This window comes from Atractosteus spatula, chromosome 1, assembly GCF_055471065.1.
Source record: "Atractosteus spatula isolate fAtrSpa1 chromosome 1, fAtrSpa1.hap1, whole genome shotgun sequence".
NCBI classification, from domain to species: domain Eukaryota; kingdom Metazoa; phylum Chordata; class Actinopteri; order Semionotiformes; family Lepisosteidae; genus Atractosteus; species Atractosteus spatula.
Genome location: NC_142706.1, coordinates 51151132 through 51172078, shown reverse-complemented (window position 1 = coordinate 51172078; position 20947 = coordinate 51151132). Strand labels below are relative to the sequence as shown.

Here is a 20947-nt window from a genome sequence, read left to right as displayed (position 1 = left end):
CCTACACAAGAGATAATACAGCTCTTTCAGTGTGGTTTTTGGTTAAAGGATGTTTATCTTCTGCTGTGCTATTCTGTTGCAGTAACATGCTTTCATGCGAATGTCTCAACATATCCTACCACTCACCTTAGTACAGTTACTGTGGTCTTTAAAGGGAAAGTCTAAAGACCTCAGGCATAATTCACCTTGTCACTGGCTTTGCTGGTGACATGATGTTCACTGGTTAGCCATTGTAAAAAACAGGAAGCTACAAGTCTAATGAGCAGTGTGGTTAGCCACTAGGAAATGAATAGCACTGAAAAATGTAGTCTGTTTTTTGCTAAAAAAACAACACTCATATAGTATGACCTATTTCGCTCCCATCTAAAATGACCTTTTGAAGTACTGTAGGTAGTTTAAATTAAAATTAAAAATAAATTTCAAAAAATGCCAGGGTTCAAAATTAAGGCCTACTTGCTAACCTCAACTACATTGTTTGATATTACAAAGTTACATGAAGCAATACAAGAGTTACTCTCTGCCGATTGCAGATATCACTAAACAGCGGTTCAATTCCTATACACTTTCTCCTTCCTGTATACTGTATAGAGGATCAAATTCTTACCAAGTATTGTTTTTTTTCCCCAAGATACATAAACTATGAGAAGGATGACTGTGTGTTTTGCTTTCTGGTTCCTGCAACTGTTACTGTTACTGCCTTTAAAAATCTTTTGAAATCTCAAAACATGCATATTAACTGTTTGAGTTGAGCTGCTTTTAATCTCTGAATTGAATTAGTTGCAATCTGAAATGAATGACCAAAGATTTTATAATTAAACTTAACACCCAGTTTCATTTTCAGGTGTCCTTTAGGAAAACCCTTTTATGAATATTCTCACATATTCATTTGCTCAACAAGTGCATCAGAAGCAGCTGAAGCATTAGGCAAACTAGTTCACAGGTACTGTATGGCCATCGGTCTATGAGGGCTTGCAGCGCAGGTCCACAGGCGGCCAGTAATAAGTATTTGGTTACTTATTTCCACAGTAAGTGTGAATGACTTTCTGTTTACTCATCTGCTCAAAAGCCAATACAAAGTATAGTCCCAGCAGATTTGCCTGTTGTTTATATTCAAGACTTCCCAGCGAATGTTGTCGTCAGAGTTCAAAACACACTGCTTCTGTGATGGTGCAAAGCAGAGCTTGGCCTTCTGCCTCCAATCAACAAGCCCCTGACCTCCAAAAGCCGCTTACCTTGCTCTGTGGCTTCTGGCTTTTCTGGTGATTTCAGCTTTTAAATGCCAAATTGTGAATTTTATTTGGCTTTAGATTCCCTCCATTCTGAAAGCAGCCTGTAGCTTAGGCAGTTACTTGACCATTATGGCTTTCCAGAGCAGCACTGCTACAACACAGGGTGTCATCATTCTCCTCCTGCTGCTCCAGTCCCAATGCCAGAGAAATGTTCTCTGCAGAGGCTGGACTTCAAGGCTTGATTGCCAAATGTTGCAGCCGAATATCTTGAGCAGCAGTTAAACAGGCAGGCAAGGCGGATTTAAAGCAAAAGAAGCTTTATTAAAGAAAAGGCTGCTTGGCAGTGCGGACTGCTCATTTACAAAAACTGCTTATGTTCTGTTTCTGCATCCATGCAAGTTACAGTACAGTGGCAAGCTGCAACAACAAGAGCAGGCTGAGCTGTAGCACAATCTTGACAGGATTAACTAACCAGTCCACGCAGTCTAAAACTGGGGGAAACCTGATGAAAACTCAGCTCACACGTGTTTTAGTCCATTGATGTAGGCCCCAACACCAGACACAGATGAAACAGACAAAAAGCCAATAGTGGCTGGACTGAGTTACGTCAGCACAGTCTGAACAGCCATATATATCCCACATACTGTAACCTATATATTATGTCAAAGATGCTTACTTAAAGTTGTTAATGTGTCTATTTTTTTTCAAAACCCTGGGATTGAAATAAGCTGAAAGGCAGATTCAAGCAGGAATGTACAGACAGAAAACGTTTACAGTTTGATGACAGTTTTGAAAGAGGTCACAAGTATTTGAGGATTTCACGGCACACAATATTTGGTTTGTGTAGGAAAAGAGGTGAGTGGCATGGTGATGCAGGAGTTAGCATTCCTACAGTACAATACCTTGCAGCACCAGAACCCTGGATTCACTTCCTGGGTTGCTATGGAGTTTGTATGTTCATGTGGGTTTCCTTTCCAGTTTCATTCCATGGTCCAAAGACATGCTGGTTGGTAAACTGGCTTCAGGGAAAATTGTCCCTGGTGTGAGTGTCTGTGTGTAGCAATGGACTGGCATCCCATTTAGGGTGTATCCCGGATGGGATTTTAAATGCGATATTGGTTTGTATATTGACTGCTGGGATTTTATTGAATCTAACTAAAAAGGTGTGCAGCTTCAGATTGTGAGCTTGTGTCTGTTTTTTTTCCCTAAATGTTACGTGGTTTTTCATAAGCTTGTAACAAAAGACAAAACGGTGTTTTTTTTACAAAGATTACAGTTTCATTTTTATTTATAGTGTAACAAATCTCTAAAAGATTACCTAAAAAGATTATAAATTTGACTCTTCCGTTGAACAGAGGAAAACAACTTCGAAAGAAGCGAAGTCCTTCTTGCACTAAAATGTGGTATTTCACACAATTCTCACAATATCAACAACTCGAATCTTTGGTGCCGCTGTCCTTTCTGCGACTAGCTGGGTTGTTTCCGTAATTGTTTTAATGTTTGTTTCATCACTCTCTCAGCACTGCTTTTAATATTATTTTATTAAAAATCTAGATACAACAACAAAGGAACTAATTCTTTGTAATCTTCTAGCACGCACAGTAAATCGATAAACTGTGTATTACCTCACTTGAATTAAAGCCAAAGTTATATGGCACTGGGTTCATCCCCCGAAGGCTGTTGTAAGAATACTGTAACGCTTACGGCCGTCAGGTACTGTGTAAGAGCCGGCGTACCAGAGCAGGTGACGTCACCGCCCTTCCCTATGATAGCAGGACTACAGCTACTGGGCTGGAGAGAGATCTCTCTTTAGCTCACGGTGCTGGGTCGCTGCAGAGAGACGCGGAAGTCCCGGGTTCGAGCCCCGGACAGTGTGGGGCCGACCTGATGCGGCAAGGGCGCCCGCCTGAGCCCCCGTTGCGTTACATTGGTGTCAGAAGCGGGGTGGGATAGCCCTTCGCCGGGGACGGCGATTTAAGCGGGGGAGAGTGTAACGCTTACGGCCGTCAGGTACTGTGTAAGAGCCGGCGTACCAGAGCAGGTGACGTCACCGCCCTTCCCTATGATAGCAGGACTACAGCTACTGGGCTGGAAAGAGAGATCTCTCTTTAGCTCACGGGGCTAGGTCGCTGCAGAGAGACGCGGAAGTCCCGGGTTCGAGCCCCGGACGGTGTGGGGCCGACCTGATGCGGCAAGGGCGCCCGCCTGAGCCCCCGTTGCGTTACATTGGTGTCAGAAGCGGGGTGGGATAGCCCTTCGCCGGGGACGGCGATTTAAGCGGGGGAGAGTGTAACGCTTACGGCCGTCAGGTACTGTGTAAGAGCCGGCGTACCAGAGCAGGTGACGTCACCGCCCTTCCCTATGATAGCAGGACTACAGCTACTGGGCTGGAAAGAGAGATCTCTCTTTAGCTCACGGGGCTAGGTCGCTGCAGAGAGACGCGGAAGTCCCGGGTTCGAGCCCCGGACGGTGTGGGGCCGACCTGATGCGGCAAGGGCGCCCGCCTGAGCCCCCGTTGCGTTACAATACATAGAAATGATATATTTATTTTAATAATTATCGGGGTGTAATGTTTAGTTTATCAGAACATTTTCCAGATTAAAGATGAAGTCGAAGCATCAGATTTTATAGAATCACAGTAACTTCAAATGACATTGGACTAATCTAAAACCGCACAACAGGACATCGGCTGTATTCAATTCAATAAAAAGATTATTTTCATGTTGTACCTCAAGCGAAAAATGAACACAGTAGTGACATTGACGCAGCTTAACTGATTAGGCTTAAAATGTGTGAATATATACATGAAATGTGTTTATATCCAATTTAATAATAAGCCCCTAATAATTCGAATATAATGCAGGGTGGCATTACTACGATATAATCTTTCATTCAAAATTAATCTTTTAATTGGAAAGTAACTCATAACGAAGGCCGGATTCCACAACTTACAGACGAATGCACTGTGCCTACACGTTCTTTGAAGTAATACAATTTCCATACTGTATCTTTAGCAACACCCTCCACCAAGCTGACGTATGCGTGTGGACACCCCGTGACGTGCTTTGTTGATATCGCACGGCTGTGAGGCGCTGCTGAGTGTTGTGCTGTATTGTGCCGCGAGGAAACGCACCGTATTGTTTGTTTGGGAAAGAGCGTTTGCTGTGCTGCACAGAGGGGAGAGGGGTTAATACAGATCAAAAGGCATAAATGATCATTTTCCTCAGCGCTCCGTCTTGAAAAGAGTATTCCATCTGCAAGCAAGGATCATCCTTGTCGCGCTGTACCTGCGGGCTGCCGTGACAGGCGGTATTCCTCGGATCCGAATCGGCAACAAAGATTTTAGAGCTCGACTGGGATCCATGGATTCCGGCAGAATTCTGGCATCTTCAAAACGCCGGGCTTGGATGCGTCCCGTCATCTTTGCTTGACATGAGCAATGTCTTGCTCTTTAATATTGGAGTTTCAAGTAACATCCACAATTGGAATTGATCGACTATCTGTAGGGACCTTTTCCTTGAATGAGGTGTAGGGTAATGTAGCCTCAGGTGGAAATTATCCAGTTTTGCGCATAGTTATTTTAACATATAATAATTGTTAATCATTTTAATAGCTTGAAAATAAGATCGATCTAATAATGACCTTTTTAGCTCTATGCCTTTAGTGTGCATGGCCGTAACGTTATAGGATAATGATGATCCACCTCGAGTGATTTTTTTTTTTCATTTTGCGAGTCATCTCTCGCATTGAGGATTCGTAGCTTCTGTGACCGTGACTGACGTTGCCGGACTTGCAGTCGAGTTGCTGGGATTTGATGCTTTCTTAACGAAATATCTATGAAGATGTGGGTTAATCCGGAGGAAGTGCTGTTGGCCAGCGCGCTGTGGATCACTGAGAGAGCTAATCCCTATTTCATCCTGCAGAAGAGGAAGGGGCACGGCGGAGGAGGAGGAGGAGGAGGAGGGCTAGCCGGTAAGTGGAGCACACTCCACCTAAATCAAATGCATTCATTATTGAATGACTTAAGGTTATGCAAGTCGTTTATTTGGCGTGTTTGAAGATCGTATGGTAGAATTACGACACAAACTAGACAAGAGCCTTCGGAGATGTACCGAAAGCAATAATTAAATTGTAATAATGACAGTTTAATTTAACGTTTTTTTATTTCTTTACATTGTTACTCTACGCGTGAGGCGCTTAAAAACAGTGAATTCCAGTGACCAAATCAAGTGGAATATGGTGCATAATACAGTATAACACCCGCCCCCACAATAAAAAAAAATTCTAATACAGCCAACCCCCCCAGAGTACCACAGCCTGACACGTGGCATAGGTCGCCTGGTGGGTGACACCTGGACACCAGGCCTCCCAGCTCCAAATATTCACATGTAGAAAAATTGGACTGTATTTCATTATAGGAGTGTGCTTTTAATATGACACAGTGTTTATTATTCAGTGAGCTATTTTGTAGTCTTGAAAAAATCTTGAAACTGATGTATTTTTTCACTTTTCCAGTTTGGTAAGTATGAAGCGGTCAAGCCAAAACTTAAGAAGATTACATGTAAACCAGTTTCTTTTTAATACTTTGTTCCCGAGAGGTTCCATTAAGGCACATTGGTTTTATATTTAATCTGAGTGACATCATGTCCTTCAGAACGCAGAATGCAGTCCTGACTGAGCCACCAAAACTACTTTCAGCATTGACACTTGACTCTTGACCCAGTAAGAACCAGATCTGTAGCTGCTCCTTTTCCTGAGCTGGTTAAATTATGACATACTGCCTCAAATGTAACTTTTTTAAAACAAAAATTAACAGTCTGTTGCCTAAATGTTCTGCTTTCACATTCATTTTAGCCTATTTCTTTTATTATATCCAACACTTTTTCTGGTATCTTGCATCTTGTAAATGTTGGATGACTGAGTCGTAGTGATCTTACAGCAACATTTGTTTTTTTGATTGCTGGATCTTTTTTTTCTATAACTGGTCTCATCACATCCTTGTAATGTGATAGAAATGGATGCATTTAATTCCAAGGTTGGTCTGTGTGGAAATGCTGTCTTCTGCAATTTAACATGAGCTTCCCCTAGAGTTACTGTTCACGCCACATGTTTCTCTTGTATATAATGTATGAAATGCCACTCCATTATTCAGGTTTTCTGTGGTCATGTTAGTTGTAAGATTTGTGCCTCACAAGATATACAATACATACTGTATTAAAGCCACTCTTTACTTATGAAAAATAATGGAATCTACAAAACACCTACGTAAGTACAGTTCACACTGACTGGCTCCAAAAGAAACAACAAATAATGTTTTGGAGACACCCATGTTTGTTCTGCAATATAAAAGTGGATCATTAGGCAATTGAACCTTAATTTCTTCATGCCTCAGAATATATCCAGATTAAAATTTGGAACTTCATTTTCTCTTCTTTTTAGAAATCAAGGATACATGCATTCTATATACTGTACATGCATTTTCTTGCCTCTGTATCATAATCTGCGGTGTTTGCTGTTGTTTTTAGTATTTAAATATAAGACCCTCTGAGGCAAAATTGCAACATTCTCTTCAGACATCTCTCTTGGTGATCTACATTTTTCTTGGTTTACTAAATGAGGACATTGTATACTTACAGGTGTGACTGAGTACCACGTTTTACTTTTCTTTGATTTTGTCCTAATAAACAGTTAATCTTTTTCTTGTTTACCATTTTGTCAGCACAATAAGATGCAGTGATACTTAATCATACATATTCCTACTGGACATACTGTATTTACCTGGATTCCTCCGGGAATTTCTTCAGACCCATTACAAAACTATGGCTCTGTTGGCTAGAACATTACTGTGACTTGTTCTTGCCTGCAGCAGGGGTAGGTTATTGTCTGAGTGGATGTAAGCTGTAGAGAGCGGAAGGGTTGCTGGTTGGGGATGATGTCATTGTTATGTAAATCTCCTGCAGGGCAGTCTGGGCACGGGGAATATGGCTTGCAGTCGGCCACTTTCCAGTGCAGTCAGCCTGGGCAGGTCTGAGGATCTGTGACACAGGAAGGGCTCAGGAGATTTGGAGACGGAGCTCCCTGCTACATGCTTGTAATTTCATTATGTGTCTAGCTACTCAAAGTTCAGTCTGATGTACTGTATTATTCTCATTTCATTTAGATTTGAAAACACTGTACTTTTTACGCCTGTCTCACGTGAACACTCAGACCTTGAACATCAAACCGATTAGCAGGAGATGGGGAAAGTACAGCTGCAGTGGCTAGTCTTTGTCACATGTTAGTTGTAGTATTGTGCCAGCACACAGAGATGTAACATGTTGTAACCAGGCAGTATTCATTAGGAATGAAGATATTTCTACCAGGGGAAGAGGCCTGAGATTCAGTGTGATGAAATGAAATAACTGACTCTAGTCCATTGCTATATTAATTTCTGTGCCTGCAAAATTGTATCTTTTGTTAACCGAAAAATGAAACAGCTTGTTCTTTTTTAATTATTACAGTCCCTAATCAGCAAGAAACATTGCTTCAGAAAGTAATTGTTTATCTTATAAAGTAGCATTATGATTTCTACAGTACCTTACAAAGAAGGGATCAAAAGTGTTAACTAATGATTTTTGCACAGTGCTGCCCTTAGCACTAATTTAAAAATATTAATTCTAAAAACAAACTCTGAGACATTTTTGAAACATTCAATTGCGATTTCCTGCCCCTGCGGCAGGACCTCCTTAACACTGCCTCCATTTTTCTTGTTTGACATCGATATACAGTTGTACTAAAATATCTAGAAGAACTATTTTTTCTCCAGTGAGTTTAGAGTATTGAAAGCAAGTGTGTATGGTTTTTACTATTTTATACAGTGCCCTCCAGATGTATTCATCAGCCCCTGGTGAAACTGGATCACATACCAGAATTACTGTAATTACAGATTGTTTTAATCAAGAAACATTATCATTGTTTTAATATACTATACTGTTATTGTAATTGTGTTGTACAAAGAAAAGTTATGTTTGTCATGAAAAATTTGATTCCAGAAAGTAGGATTATCACATTTATTCACCCCCCTGTGTATTCCTTCAAATAAAATCTAACAAGGACACATCTCCAGAAACACTTAGCAGTCACATATACGATCATGGCTCTGGTCAGAGAGCTCTCTGAGGACTGCAGGCAGATGGTCATTGAGTGATGGCTATAGAAAAAACATCAAAAGTTGAAGCTAGTAGTTTCCACAGTAGTGTCCATTATTAAGAAATTTAACAACTACTGGTATATTGGCAGCCTGTTGCTAAAGAATGTAAAAATGTGTCTTCCCTCCATCGGCTGTGGGAGAGGTAGTTTCAGGATTCAGTAGTAAATCCAGAGACAACAGCAGGAGGTCTCTGACACAGTGTGGCATTTCAGGACACAAGTGTCAGAAACCACTGTTTGGTGTTACCTGCAGAAATGTGAACGCAAGGAAGAAGCTTCTTTTGGGGGACAACCACAAAAGGAGGTGTCTCAAAGTTAATAAAAAAAAATGGAGTTTGTAATGAAAATTCGGGAGGGATTACAACAGCCAAGTTCAATCAGACTTGGTAATTAGCCGAGTAATTGGATCAATCAGTAATTAGCAATCACTCCTGATGCCATTTCCTCTCCTAAAACACTATAAATACTGTAGGTGATCCTCTTCTCTCCCATACGCCTTTTAACATCCCACCTCCACCCCAGCTCCACCGTCGCACCCTTGGTCACTCCTCACTCCCCATGGGGGTCCCAGCCACCTCATAACTATAACTATAACTATACAGTATATAATAACTATCATAACTATATATTAATGACAATTGGAAATATATTATGATATGAAGCTTTTTCTTCTCGAGCTTCTTATCAGTGTTATGGGCTCTAGAGCCCCGGTTAAGATAGAGGGAATCATTTAGTCCCAATACTTACCAGAATATTTGCCAAACACCCAATTCTCTCTGTCAAGAAGCTCAAGCTTGGCAGGAAATGGGTGATCTAAAGCATATATCCAAGTCAACAAATAAGTGCTAAGCGGAATGCAAAGTAAACACTGCTTGGCCATTTCAACCTCCAGACCTCAGTCCAATTGAATATTTGTGGTACGAACTCAAGATGGTGGTTTACAAATGGCAGACAAAAGGCCTGAAGGACCTGGAGCAATTTTGCCAGTTGGATTGGTCACAAATCACCCCTCAGAAGTGCCAGAACTTCACAGCTCACGACACTACACACTGACATCTTGTCATCCGTAGCAGAGGAGTCACCCACACCCGAGGGGTACTAACTACAGGAATTGTGAATACTGTACACAGCAAATCTGTTTAATGATTTTTTTAAATTTAATTGAAGAGATTTGTCATACAATATCTGTTGTCCAAAAATGATATTTTTTCCTCTTTATTTCGACAATAATATACAGTATCTAAAGCACAGAGTGAGCTGATGCAGCAGTTAGATCATTTTCCTGCATTACCAGACAGAATCTCCTCCCAGCTGAAAGAAATTTTAACTCTCCTTGCTAATAGCTGTCATTCCAGCATCAACTCTGTGCTTCCTGGCCTTGTGACTCTCTTCCTAGGTACCTTGTGGTGCAGAGCTGTGTGGTGACTGAGAGGCTGTTACATCGGAAAGCCCCAAATTAAAAAGAATCACAGAGTTGTGCAACAGTTCTATGCTTTCTTCGTTAGCGTTCAAAGGGCATTTGTGCAAGACTTACAGTGTGGTTGGTGTTTGTTCAGGTGATCTACAGCACTGTGCTCTCATAAGGGTCTGGCTTCTAGGATCAGTACATGAAGAGAAATGACCCCATCCTGTCTCATACCCCAGGAATGGGCTTTGCTCACTCTGTAGTGCACTCATAGCACCAGATTGCAGTTTTTTAAAAATTCCCTTTTTCATCACGAGCATTTCTTTCACAATAAGAAATGAGGAACAGGGATCCATTGTGAAGAACTATACGCATCTTCATAAATATAACAGAAATGACAGAGTGCCATGTACTTCATAAATAAATGTTAGTTCATGTGTTTTATACACTAAACCTGTTTCTAGCTTTGTTCTACTTTGTAAGACTTAGCTGGGGAGCGTACAGTACATTTATGAATTTTTAAATGTCCTAATATTTTGTGATGAAAGATAATCAGTTTTGTTCTTGACTTTTATGGTACTTAGTTAATAGTGCTTAAACTTATACCGTCATTCTTACTGAGAATATTGTGCAGTGCGTGGTTGAATGTAGAAAAGCTCAGTGCACTAAAGCACGTCTGGCTTCATTCGCCTGGCCTGTACTTGTTCATGCTTCATTATAAAACTGTCAAAATGGAAGGCCGTGTACTTTATTCAATTATATCCTCAATTAAGGGAGAAATATGAAACAAAAACCTTGATTTGTCATCTCCCTATTCCGTCCCCATAAGCAGATTAGAACATACTGACAGACCCAATTTCATTCTATGTTGAGAGATCTGATACACCCTACTGATGAACGTGCACAAGAGCAGATATGTGGAACGTTTAGCTGTACTGAGTGTTTTATTTAATTAACTCAGTCTAGGTGGTGTTTCTCAATAGCTATAGATTTATCAGTATATAACGTAATTCCTGTTCCGGTCAGGAGACCACAGGAGGGTTTTTCTTTGATTGGTTAATTAATGTTTATTGTATATTTTTAAAGAAAAATAATAGTTAGCAATCTGAGAAGGAATGTACTGTATTGCACAGCTCACATTCAGAGTAATATGACATTATGGATTGTCATATCCTGTGCAAACATTGAAGTCATATGTTGATAAGTCATTGTTTATTTCCACAATAGGCTGGTTGATATGTTTTTGAGACAAAGGAATAAGATCAGTGGATTGAAGGGATGTGTTTGGTTCCTTCTATATTTTTTAGGACTGTAAACTGAATAGCGTAGTTAGTGAAATTGTTGTCATTTTTGTCTCACTGCACACATGCTATGGTCCTGTCTGGACATCATAAACATGACTAAATCAGAATTGTTTTAGTAGTGTGGTTGTCAGGACTTGACCTAACCAAAAACATTTGAATGTTACTCAAATGTAGCATTCTACATTAGTTTAGCGGTTTGGTTTCTCAGTGTGGGCTGAACTGTGGTAAATAATGTTGGAATACTTAGAAGCCCAGGTTTGAAAAAGATTCCTAGTTGTTGTGTTTGAACTAATTTTAGTATTTAATTATGCCATCAAGCCTACATCTTATTAAGACTCATTTTAACAAAGATTTCTACCACCTTTAAGTACCTTATAATGTGTTTACTGTATGTCACAGAATAAAACATTTAAGAGGAATCAAACATTTGCAAACTTGAAGTACTGGATTAGTGGAGTTGAAATTAAAGGTTCTTGAAACAGGCAGATTCCAGTTTTTAACAATTTGTTATGGTTGTTGTAGATTGCAGGGAGCTTAACCAGGACAACTGCCTGATTGTTTTCCACTTCACGCTACAATAAACAAACATTTACAGACTTTGGCTACCAATCTTTCATTAATTCTTGAGAAAGTGCATAACCCCAGTCATCTCTGAACTAAATGTGGGTGTTGTTGAGCCTTTTTGTGCAGAGCTGTTTTTAATGTGAGGTTGTAAGGTTCTGTTTTGTGTCTCTTGCCAGCTGATGTAGAAGAGGGTGTTTAGGCAGAAAAGGGGGTTATGGGGTCTTCTGCACTTACATCTCTGTTTGTTCAGGGCTGATGTATGAAGTGGGAGAGAGTGGTAAATCAAATGTGCTTGGAGTAAGACACCCAAGAATCAGCCAGGAGCTCCTGCTATTTTATTAAACTGATTAATGCACAAGGATGTGGTTTCCTTTGCTTTATTTTACCTTGCACCTGCACTTCCTGTTTACAGTCTTATTTGTTTTTCTTTTTTGACGTTGGTTCATTTTCTTGTTTCTCCTGGCTTAACAAATCATCTCTGCAGTCTGTTTCCTCTATCCTTTGTTAGTTTCCAGGAATGCTGAATTTAAACCCCAGCTAGGGGTAGGGTTATCATTCTCACAGCACTTAGAAATTTTGTTTAACTGCTTTATTTTCAGTCCCAAATGAACGTTAGGAAGAGTTATACTTTTCTCCCAACTTCAGCTTTGTTTTCTAGTACATTTGGCTGCTTACTGTATATTGGACAATTTAATAATTGTGCTCAAAAACTGAGTGAAATTAAAAGTGAGAAGAAAATCCATTTAATTGGGTGAAATCTGAAAATGTTGTCATTTCTAGTGGAAATAGAAGAATAAATGGAGTCAACATTTAGGTGGTTCTTGTAAACCGAGCCCTGGTGTGGCCTGAAACACATGATAATTTAAATTCCATTTTAATAGGGATCATCAGTGGTTTGAAAAAGTGCCTAAAAAGATACAATGATGAAGAAGATCAATTTAAGCAAGTTTTCATCCATGGATTTGATTGGTTCAGGTTTATATTTTGTCGAGTGAGGAACATTTTCCAATCTGATGCACGCCATCCAAAATGCCATTTTATTAGTGATTGTCAGCAGTTTGAAAAGTTCCCTAAATAAGATACAGTGTTGAAGAAGATCAGTTTACAAGAGTTTTAATTAATGGATTTGATTTTGCTATACTCATATTTTGTGACATGAGGAACATTTTCAGATCTGATGAGTGGTAGGCTTCAGAGACAGATTGCAGAATTGCTCAGTTTATTCTCCAGCTAGGGCTAGGGTTAGCATTCTCACAGTCCTTAGATATTTTTTAACCTCATGGCTGTATTAAGCAACCCAAGTAAACTTAAGGAAGAGTGAAACTGTTCCCCCAACTTTTGTTTCAATTGGCTGCCTTCAGTATATTGCAAAGTTCAATACTTGTGCTCAAAAACTGAGTAAAATTAAAAGTGTGAAGAAGACCCATTCCATGGGGTAAAAGTGGAAATAGAAGAATAAATGGATTAAAAATTGAATGGTTCTTGTAACCCTAACCTTAGTCTGGTCTGAAATATGGTATGTGTCAGGCAAGTTTGATGGGAGCTCTCTTGCATTACCTTCTGGAACATACCAATGCTGTTGTTTTAGGACTCACATGAAACAGCCACACACCTTCAGATTATTTTATGATAGTAAGAACCTTTTATTTCAGTAAAATACAGACAATGTCCTCATGCTGATGTTCAAGAAAATTCTTTCTTTTCCTTCCAGTTTCCGGCTAATGATAAAAAAGACATTTGTGAAAGACCCTGAAATTCATTCATTCATTATGACAACTGCAGTATTTTTTCAGGCCATTAGATATATTGTTTTGTTTTAGGTGATTGAGGGGTTTCGGGTTTAAAGGTCTTTGAGTTTGAAAATAACACTTAAAAGGTATTTAAAGAGTTTTTTTTTAATTCTGTTCTTCTGATGGCTTACAGATGTATACGGCTTAGGAATTTTAAGTTGATTTTGACAGGGTTATATATACATGTTGTTTCCCTCTTTGGTTTTCTTGTTATCTTGAAAGTGATAAGTTATCAGAATAACTCTTATTAGGCACTGTCTTTTGAATTGCACAGCTAGACATTGATTCATTTATTGCTCAGAGACAGCCCTGCAGAGATGGGATTTGTATAAGTCTGTCTGTGACACATCTGGAGAACCTACTGTAGCTCCTTCACGTTTCATGCACAGTAGATTCCTGTGTGCAGCACTAATGTCACAAATAACTTTTATCCTTGCACAAAAGAGATGCAGTTACCTTCTGGTAGATTTGCCATTATGTATGTGTCTTCAATACTGAAAGTCCCGTACAAAGGTGTGATGGTGTCTGATATAGTTAAAAGCTTGAATTTGTGAAGAGGTGAAAATTTCAGAGCTCTGTGTCAACCACACTCTGCAGGTGTCATCACAGTAGTACAAACAATACTCTGAAAGCACCACATCTTGGTGACCACAAAACCCCTTTTGTTACAAACTGTGGCTGAGCTTCTTAAAAAAAAAAGGCAAAGCTAAAAAAACTGAGGCTATGTCTCATGTCAGATCATACTTTGTTGGAAAATAATGTACTGTTAGGTCATGAAGTATGCGATGGAGGAAAAACGTTGCTTTTTCTCATCATGAAGTTCTCCTTCTGCAGGTCTGTGTGTAATGAACACGCACTGATCTTGTCTGGTCTTCGCTGTGCCTCCCCCTTCTCTGTCCTTATTCTCATGTCTTGCCTGTGAGAAAGATAACAGGCCGGTTTGCCGGCTGGGACCTGTGTGCATCCTAGAGAAAGAAGAAGAGGAGGAACAACAGTGTAAGAACACAAGAAAGGCTACAAACCAGCAGAGGCCTTTCAGCCCACTTAACGTGATTGGTACTTAGCAAGCTTTCTTCTTCACATTTACTCTTCTGCTGATGTCATCTCACCCATTTGGCTCTGGCATTGTTTCCTCAACTCTCTTCAACTCTCCGGAGACCACAATTTCCAAGCACCCGCGTTTCGGCCTATCTGCTGCTTACAAGCCTGTTTTGACTGTACATTTTCCTTACTCTTTAAAATGCTGTTCAAGCCGGTTTGTTTTCTTATATTAAGCAGGTAAGATTGTGATTGTGGTTTAGTTAACAGTGTTTTAAAATCATACACTGACACAATCTAATCGTTTTTATGTCATCAGTGGGTGTTAGACTGTTTCTGCCCCTCAGCGTTGTTAATGTGAAGGTTCTGGCGCCTGCTAAATTTCATCATTGCTTTTCTCATCGCAGAGTCAGTGCCGTAATCCCATTCATTTCTGCCTCAATTTGACAGTGATTTTGATTTATTCCGCCATAGAGTACTCAGTAGTCCAGAATTGTACAAATTATAGTTGGTTTTCTGAATGTCAGGCTTTTATGGATCAGGAATTCTCATTTCCCCCTTTTCTGCATTTAAATGGTACTTTAACCTGAAGTGTTGTCAAGTGATTTCCTGAAAGGAATTCAGATTGAATTGAATAGGAAGCAGTGTAGTGCTCGGAAACAAAAAAAAATGTATCTTTGCGGCAAAAACATGTTCCAAAAGAAAAACACATCAGCAGAGCTGTTCAAAAGGAAATCAGATACAGTCCTGATTGCTTACTTTCCTTCTGACTGTCCTTTCACAAGTTTTTAATTCTTAATTTCTAAGATGAATAGTCTCTTCCAATGGCTCATTAGTAGTATTCAAGGCCTATACAGTTGGAGGATTAAGTGACTGTCAATGAAACCTGTAAGTGTTAGCTGCTTGTTTGATAGCAGAGTGGGAAAGAAGGCTTTAGAAGCAGAAATCTTCAAGGAGGTGACAAGAGAGATGAGTTGCTGGGCAGCACTGCCTGTTTAGACCAAGGTGCATCTTCACTCTTTGCATTAGAGAGAATGGAATGAGTGACCTTTTGTTTAAGATATCAGTAATATTTCAACTTGAACTGTCCTCTGAATTTGAACAGTAAAGTACAGTATATGGTGCCTTGTTTACCTTTGTCTTGTACAGTAAATAAAGCATTGCTCCTTTTTCTGCGGATGAAAAAAACAATTGATTTCAAGTCCTTTCATTGTGGTTAGAATGTTTCTTGTCGTATATATAGATGTTTCTGTTAGCATTGTGTGCTTTCATATTGTCAGCTGTGTTGTTGAAGCCATTTCCTGTTTATATATTGACCATTGCACAGATGCTCAGCAACACATTTTCAACTGTTAGATTGTGTTATACTCTTATATAAAAAGAGTACACTGAGTCCATTGTAAATCACTATCTTTATGTGCTCCATTCTAAATCATGTCAGGTGCAGGTAACATCTACTGTAGGTCTAAGTCCTTATTTCTTTTCACAGCTCTAGTCTCTTCTACATGTTTCATATGGTTGTGCTGTAATTCACTTCTTGTCTTCTGCTGCTGCTAAGCCAGACGACCTAGAGATATATGAGTGTTTCCCAGTCTCACATATCACGAAATGCAGGCACACATTTGGGATGCAGGGAGCTAGGGTTCAGCTTTATGTAACCACACATGGCCTCGCTGTTTTCTTTGTCAGAAGCTGTCAATGCCGTGACACATTTAGTATGATTATCAGCAGGCACAACTTGTCTTTTTCTTGATTCAGTCATGTTTGTGTTCCTCTCCCAAGTGTCTCCAGCCACACATGTTGCTGATGTCTCTAACCAGTCATGCTTAAACATATGCAGTGTGCACACTGAGCTGGGTTTGTTGATGGCAGTTCTAAGACAGCTACAAAGACAGCTTTTATAAAATGCCTACTGTTTTGTAGCCTAAAAGACACTTTGTCTTTGCTTCCTCATTTGTGTTTTTCCTTTTTTTCCCCTCTAGGTCTGCTGGTTGGAACCTTGGATGTGGTCCTGGACTCTAGTGCTCGTGTTGCTCCCTACAGAATTCTCTACCAGACACCTGACTCCCTTGTGTATTGGACAATAGCCCATGGTACAGTAAATCAAATGCAGTCATTTTTTGTTCAATATGTTACATGTTTTTTCTGTCTTTGCAGTCATGTGGTAAGTAAAGAGCGTGAACTGTAAAGCAGACAGTTTTAAAGTGTCTTGAACACACTTCTCCCAGTTTGAGGGCCATAGACATCACTCCTGACGCATCCCCTCCCCAGCCCCACTGTACTTTTAATCAGTTTCTTTTCCTTTTTCCCCATTGTAAATCTACAATTGCAACATTGTCGCACACTGGTACTGTTAAAAGGCGTGCCAGGTAAACGCATTATTTGAATCCATTTTTTAAATCAGCAGTCGATTACATTACTTTAGCAGTGTAGTTCATTAAAGTGGGTACTCCTTGCTGTGTTACATTGATTCAGTCTTAGTTTCAGTGGCTGGAAATGAGGAAATGTAAGGAAATGCTCTGCTACTAGTCTAGGATGACTGTACCTGCAGGTTTGTGTGAATTTGTGAGAGCTTTGTTTGCTTTTTTTCTCTCTATGAAGTGCCTAGTGCCGAGAAATAGCCTGTGAACCTTAGGTTGGTCTGTTTTGTCATATATCCATAGACCGTAATCGTAAAAAAAAAAATTGATTTTCATGAAAATCAGTAAAAGATGAAGATAACTTAATTAAACATATAACACAAAGACATAAGTCAATATTTAATTAAAATAAGCCAACAGTAGATGTCCTCGTGAAGATTGTTAACCCTTAGATTCAGTAACTGGTGGTGCTCTTTGAGCAGCGATGACTGCAACTACACATTTCCTGTTTATCAGTCTCTTGCATTTGCGTTTAGAAATTGTGGCTCCTTCTTCCTTACAGAACTGCTTCAAGACAGTGACATTTCCTTGCCAGAACAGCTCGCTTCAGCTCCTGCCATGACATTTCAGTGGGGTTAATGGTCTGAGCGTTGATGTAGCCAAGATGTAAAGTTTCTTCGTCTTCATTTGTGCTGTTGTAGATCGGCTTGTGTGTTTAGTATCTTTGTCTTGCTGCATTACCCACCTAATGCTCAGCTCCAGCTGATGAAGGGGTGTCCTGACATTCTCCTCCGAAATTTGCTGATACAACACCAAAATTGTGGTTCTATCAATGATGGCAAGCCATTCAGTTCCTGAGGCAGCAGAGCAGCCCAAAACCGTGATACTCCCACTACCATGCTAGGCAGGGTCAGGGTTTTGGCACATAAAATGTTTCTCATTGAGGCTCTTTGGTGAACTTGAGACAGATAGTTACATTCTTTTTAGAGATCTACCCACCCATGAAAACTGATTCCTTTCATTCTTTTTCTAGTGTTTGAGGCATTTACACGGACATTAGCTGCAGTAAAAGGGGCCTGTAGATCTTTGGATGTTACTCTGGGGTTCTTTGTGAAATCTGGAATGTTTTTTCCAGCTTGTTTTTGGGGAGAACACCAAGGTCACAAAGTTTCTGGCCATTGTAGAGAACAGGGCTACACAAACTTAAGTTCTTATTTACTTGTTACCAAATTATTTAACCACCTGATTCTAATTACTCTCTTAATTGTACTACGTCAAACAGGGGTTTATTTCTTATTTCCCATACACTGATTCTTAATTAATAATAACTTTCTACTTCATACAGTATTACTGTACATCCCTTTAAGTTGTAGAAGATTGTTTTAATTAACCAGCTTTGTGCAGGAAGCGTTTGTTTTTAATAGGTTTTTAAACTGTTTAAAATTAAAGTAGTTATTTTTCCTTGATTGGATGAAGATAACTTCTTGACTGAATAGAAAATCAAGACCATGAATGCTATCCAGTCAGTGATTTTTTACATGTTTTTTTACTCCAGCTGAAGCAATTTCTGATTCATAAAATTAATCATTTCTAATTTTCGTGTTAGACGTAGTACGGTAGCTGTCAAATTAAAATGTTCCATAACACTCCCATGTTTGTAAATGCTGTATTATCTGACAGCTGATTAGTTTGAGACTTTAATGCAAGTGTATGACTGTGAAGTTTGTGAAAGTACCATCTTGTTAAACAGTGAAGGATTAGTCTTTTTCAGGAAGCATTATGGCACCTCAGAGTTCATCGTAGGACATCTTTCTGTCTTCCCAGTTCACATTTATAATAAAAGATGCAGATGTAAGTTAAAGTCTGCAATACTATGAGATTTTTTCTACAAATCTGGGTAGTGAATTGTTCTCCTTTTGGCCTGAAATGGAAGCCGAGGCAGTGCTCTTCTTGGTTGTTGAAATGGCAACCCTTTTCTCCAGTGGAGGGAGGGAGACTGCGCCTCTGAGCTGACTTTGCTAATGCAGCTAAACGAGTGTTAATTTGCTGGTGGGCTTGGAGCCAGAGATTAGGAAGTAGCACAGAAAGGTCACAGAGTGGATGGATTTCTGTTGAGCGGTGAGCTTTCTAAGGCCAGTGCAATATACTCTGATCCAGTTTCAGTACATTCAGGGAAGCAATTTAGAAAAAAATGGATCTTTGTAAACAACTATTAGAGACTAAAATGATACTTATTAGAGGCTTTTGGATCTCTGCTTGACAAAACTTTGAAGGCCTAGTTTTTGGGAGGTACTAACACCAGCTGCTAGTTAAGGTTTTTGCATGGCTTTTAAGAAACATTTTGTCTTTTAATATAAAAGTTATAAAAACGTGTGCAAATGTGTGATTTTCTCCTTTGCTTCCAGAAACTCTTTAATGAAAAATATTAATAAAGCTAATATCAGTTTAACCAAAGAAGGTGAATTGCATTGAATTTTATTTGGCTGCTGTTTTGTAATACCTTCTTTGATGAAAAGAGATTTTTACAAAGTTTCATACAATGACAGCATTTCACTCATGAATTTATGTAATGTGTGTATTTATGTATGAAGTGACTTTTCGTTTTGAACAGATCATAGTATCGAATTTCACCAGGGCTTGTTTTTAAAGGTGAGTTTAACATATGGGCTAGATTCCCAGGGGCTTTTCAGTTTAGAGTGTTTACTTTTGTACAGCAACACGCTTGTTGCTATGAGTGGAACCCATCTTTTTCTCATTTCTTGCTTTGCTGTTCAGTATGCTTAGAAAAAGTCAAGATTTTTCTTGCTTGCTCATTACTCAGGTTTGCCATGGTCTCAGTATGAGAACTCGGTGTTGCTGAGACAGTGTTTTCATGGAGGTGATTTGCCTGAGCCGTTTTGCTGACTTTACTCTCTGAGGCCTCTAGATTGAACCTCAGAAGTTAATTTGTGTGAAAGACTAAAAATGCTATGTTATAGTTTGTGAATTTCTCAAACTATTAGGCACTGCAGAGATAGAAACTCTAGAGCAGTGAACTGAGAAATAAGCTTGTAAAGAGGGCTGGTTCTTGAACTCTTTATTACCATAAGCTCAGTATGAAATTCTGAAACATTGTTGAGATCTTTGGTGATACTGTGCCTCTTAAGAGTGTCACAAACAGGTTCTGCTGAGTTACTTACGGTGAGAATGAGATGCTGGTGTCTCATTTTCCCCAGGCGGCTCGCGGAAGGAGATTACAGAACACTGGGAATGGCTGGAGCAGAATCTGCTGCAGACGCTGTCTATTTTTGAGAATGAGAATGACATCACTACTTTTGTTAAAGGCAAAATTCAGGTAGGTGCTAATGATTTGCTCTCATTGCATGCTGTCTCCTCAGTAGCGAAATCTTTTACACATGAAGGGATAACCTGTATGTGGTAGTTATGTAAAGACTAAAATCTTGTAAAGATTTCCAGACTAGATATTTGCCTCCGTTTGTCAATATTCTTGTGAACATTTTATTAATCAGAGCAGATTAGTATAAAAAGAAACATGCCCACCTAATATTTACGTTTTAAATTGTCTATCAAGATAGAATTGCATAGAATATTAATTTATCGTACTTCTGTACTTCTTATGGGAGATATTAATAAATGCCATGTTACATTTATTAGTGTGTTGCCAGAGTGTATAGATTTTGTCAATTGTTTTTAGGGCATCATAGCCGAGTACAATAAGAACCATGACATCAGGGAGGATGATGACACTGAGAAGTTTAAGGAAGCTACGGCCAAATTCCGGAAGCTCTTCGGGATGCCCGAGGAGGAGAAGCTAGTGAACTATTACTCCTGTAGCTACTGGAAAGGCAAAGTGCCCCGCCAGGGGTGGGTCTACCTCAGCATCAACCACCTCTGCTTCTATTCCTTTCTGCTGGGCAAGGAAGGTAAACTCCACGGCTGGCTGATGCACAGCCTCTAACAGCCACTCTTAAGAAACTACAAAGACGTACAGTACATCATATGGTCAGAAGTTATTCTGGTGATGGTAGAGGAATTGTTGTTACATTTAATCAAATACTGTGCAGTCATA

General features: G+C 39.6%; 1 protein-coding gene across 2 annotated transcripts in view; it reads left to right on the top strand.

Annotated features, from left to right (window-relative positions):
• Positions 1–4852: 4852 nt before the first annotated feature.
• Positions 4853–20947, top strand: part of tbc1d9 (TBC1 domain family, member 9 (with GRAM domain)) — a 42121-nt gene continuing 26026 nt past the window's right edge. Inside the window, exons 1-4 of one of the 2 annotated variants that reach the window (XM_088921821.1) lie at positions 4853–5201; positions 16501–16611; positions 20094–20212; positions 20573–20801. In XM_088921821.1, coding sequence (XP_088777947.1) covers positions 5066–5201; positions 16501–16611; positions 20094–20212; positions 20573–20801 — 595 coding nt within the window. In that variant the 5' untranslated portion in view covers positions 4853–5065. The remainder of the gene's footprint in view (positions 5202–16500; positions 16612–20093; positions 20213–20572; positions 20802–20947) is intronic. The other variant, XM_088921829.1, reaches the window with a different exon arrangement.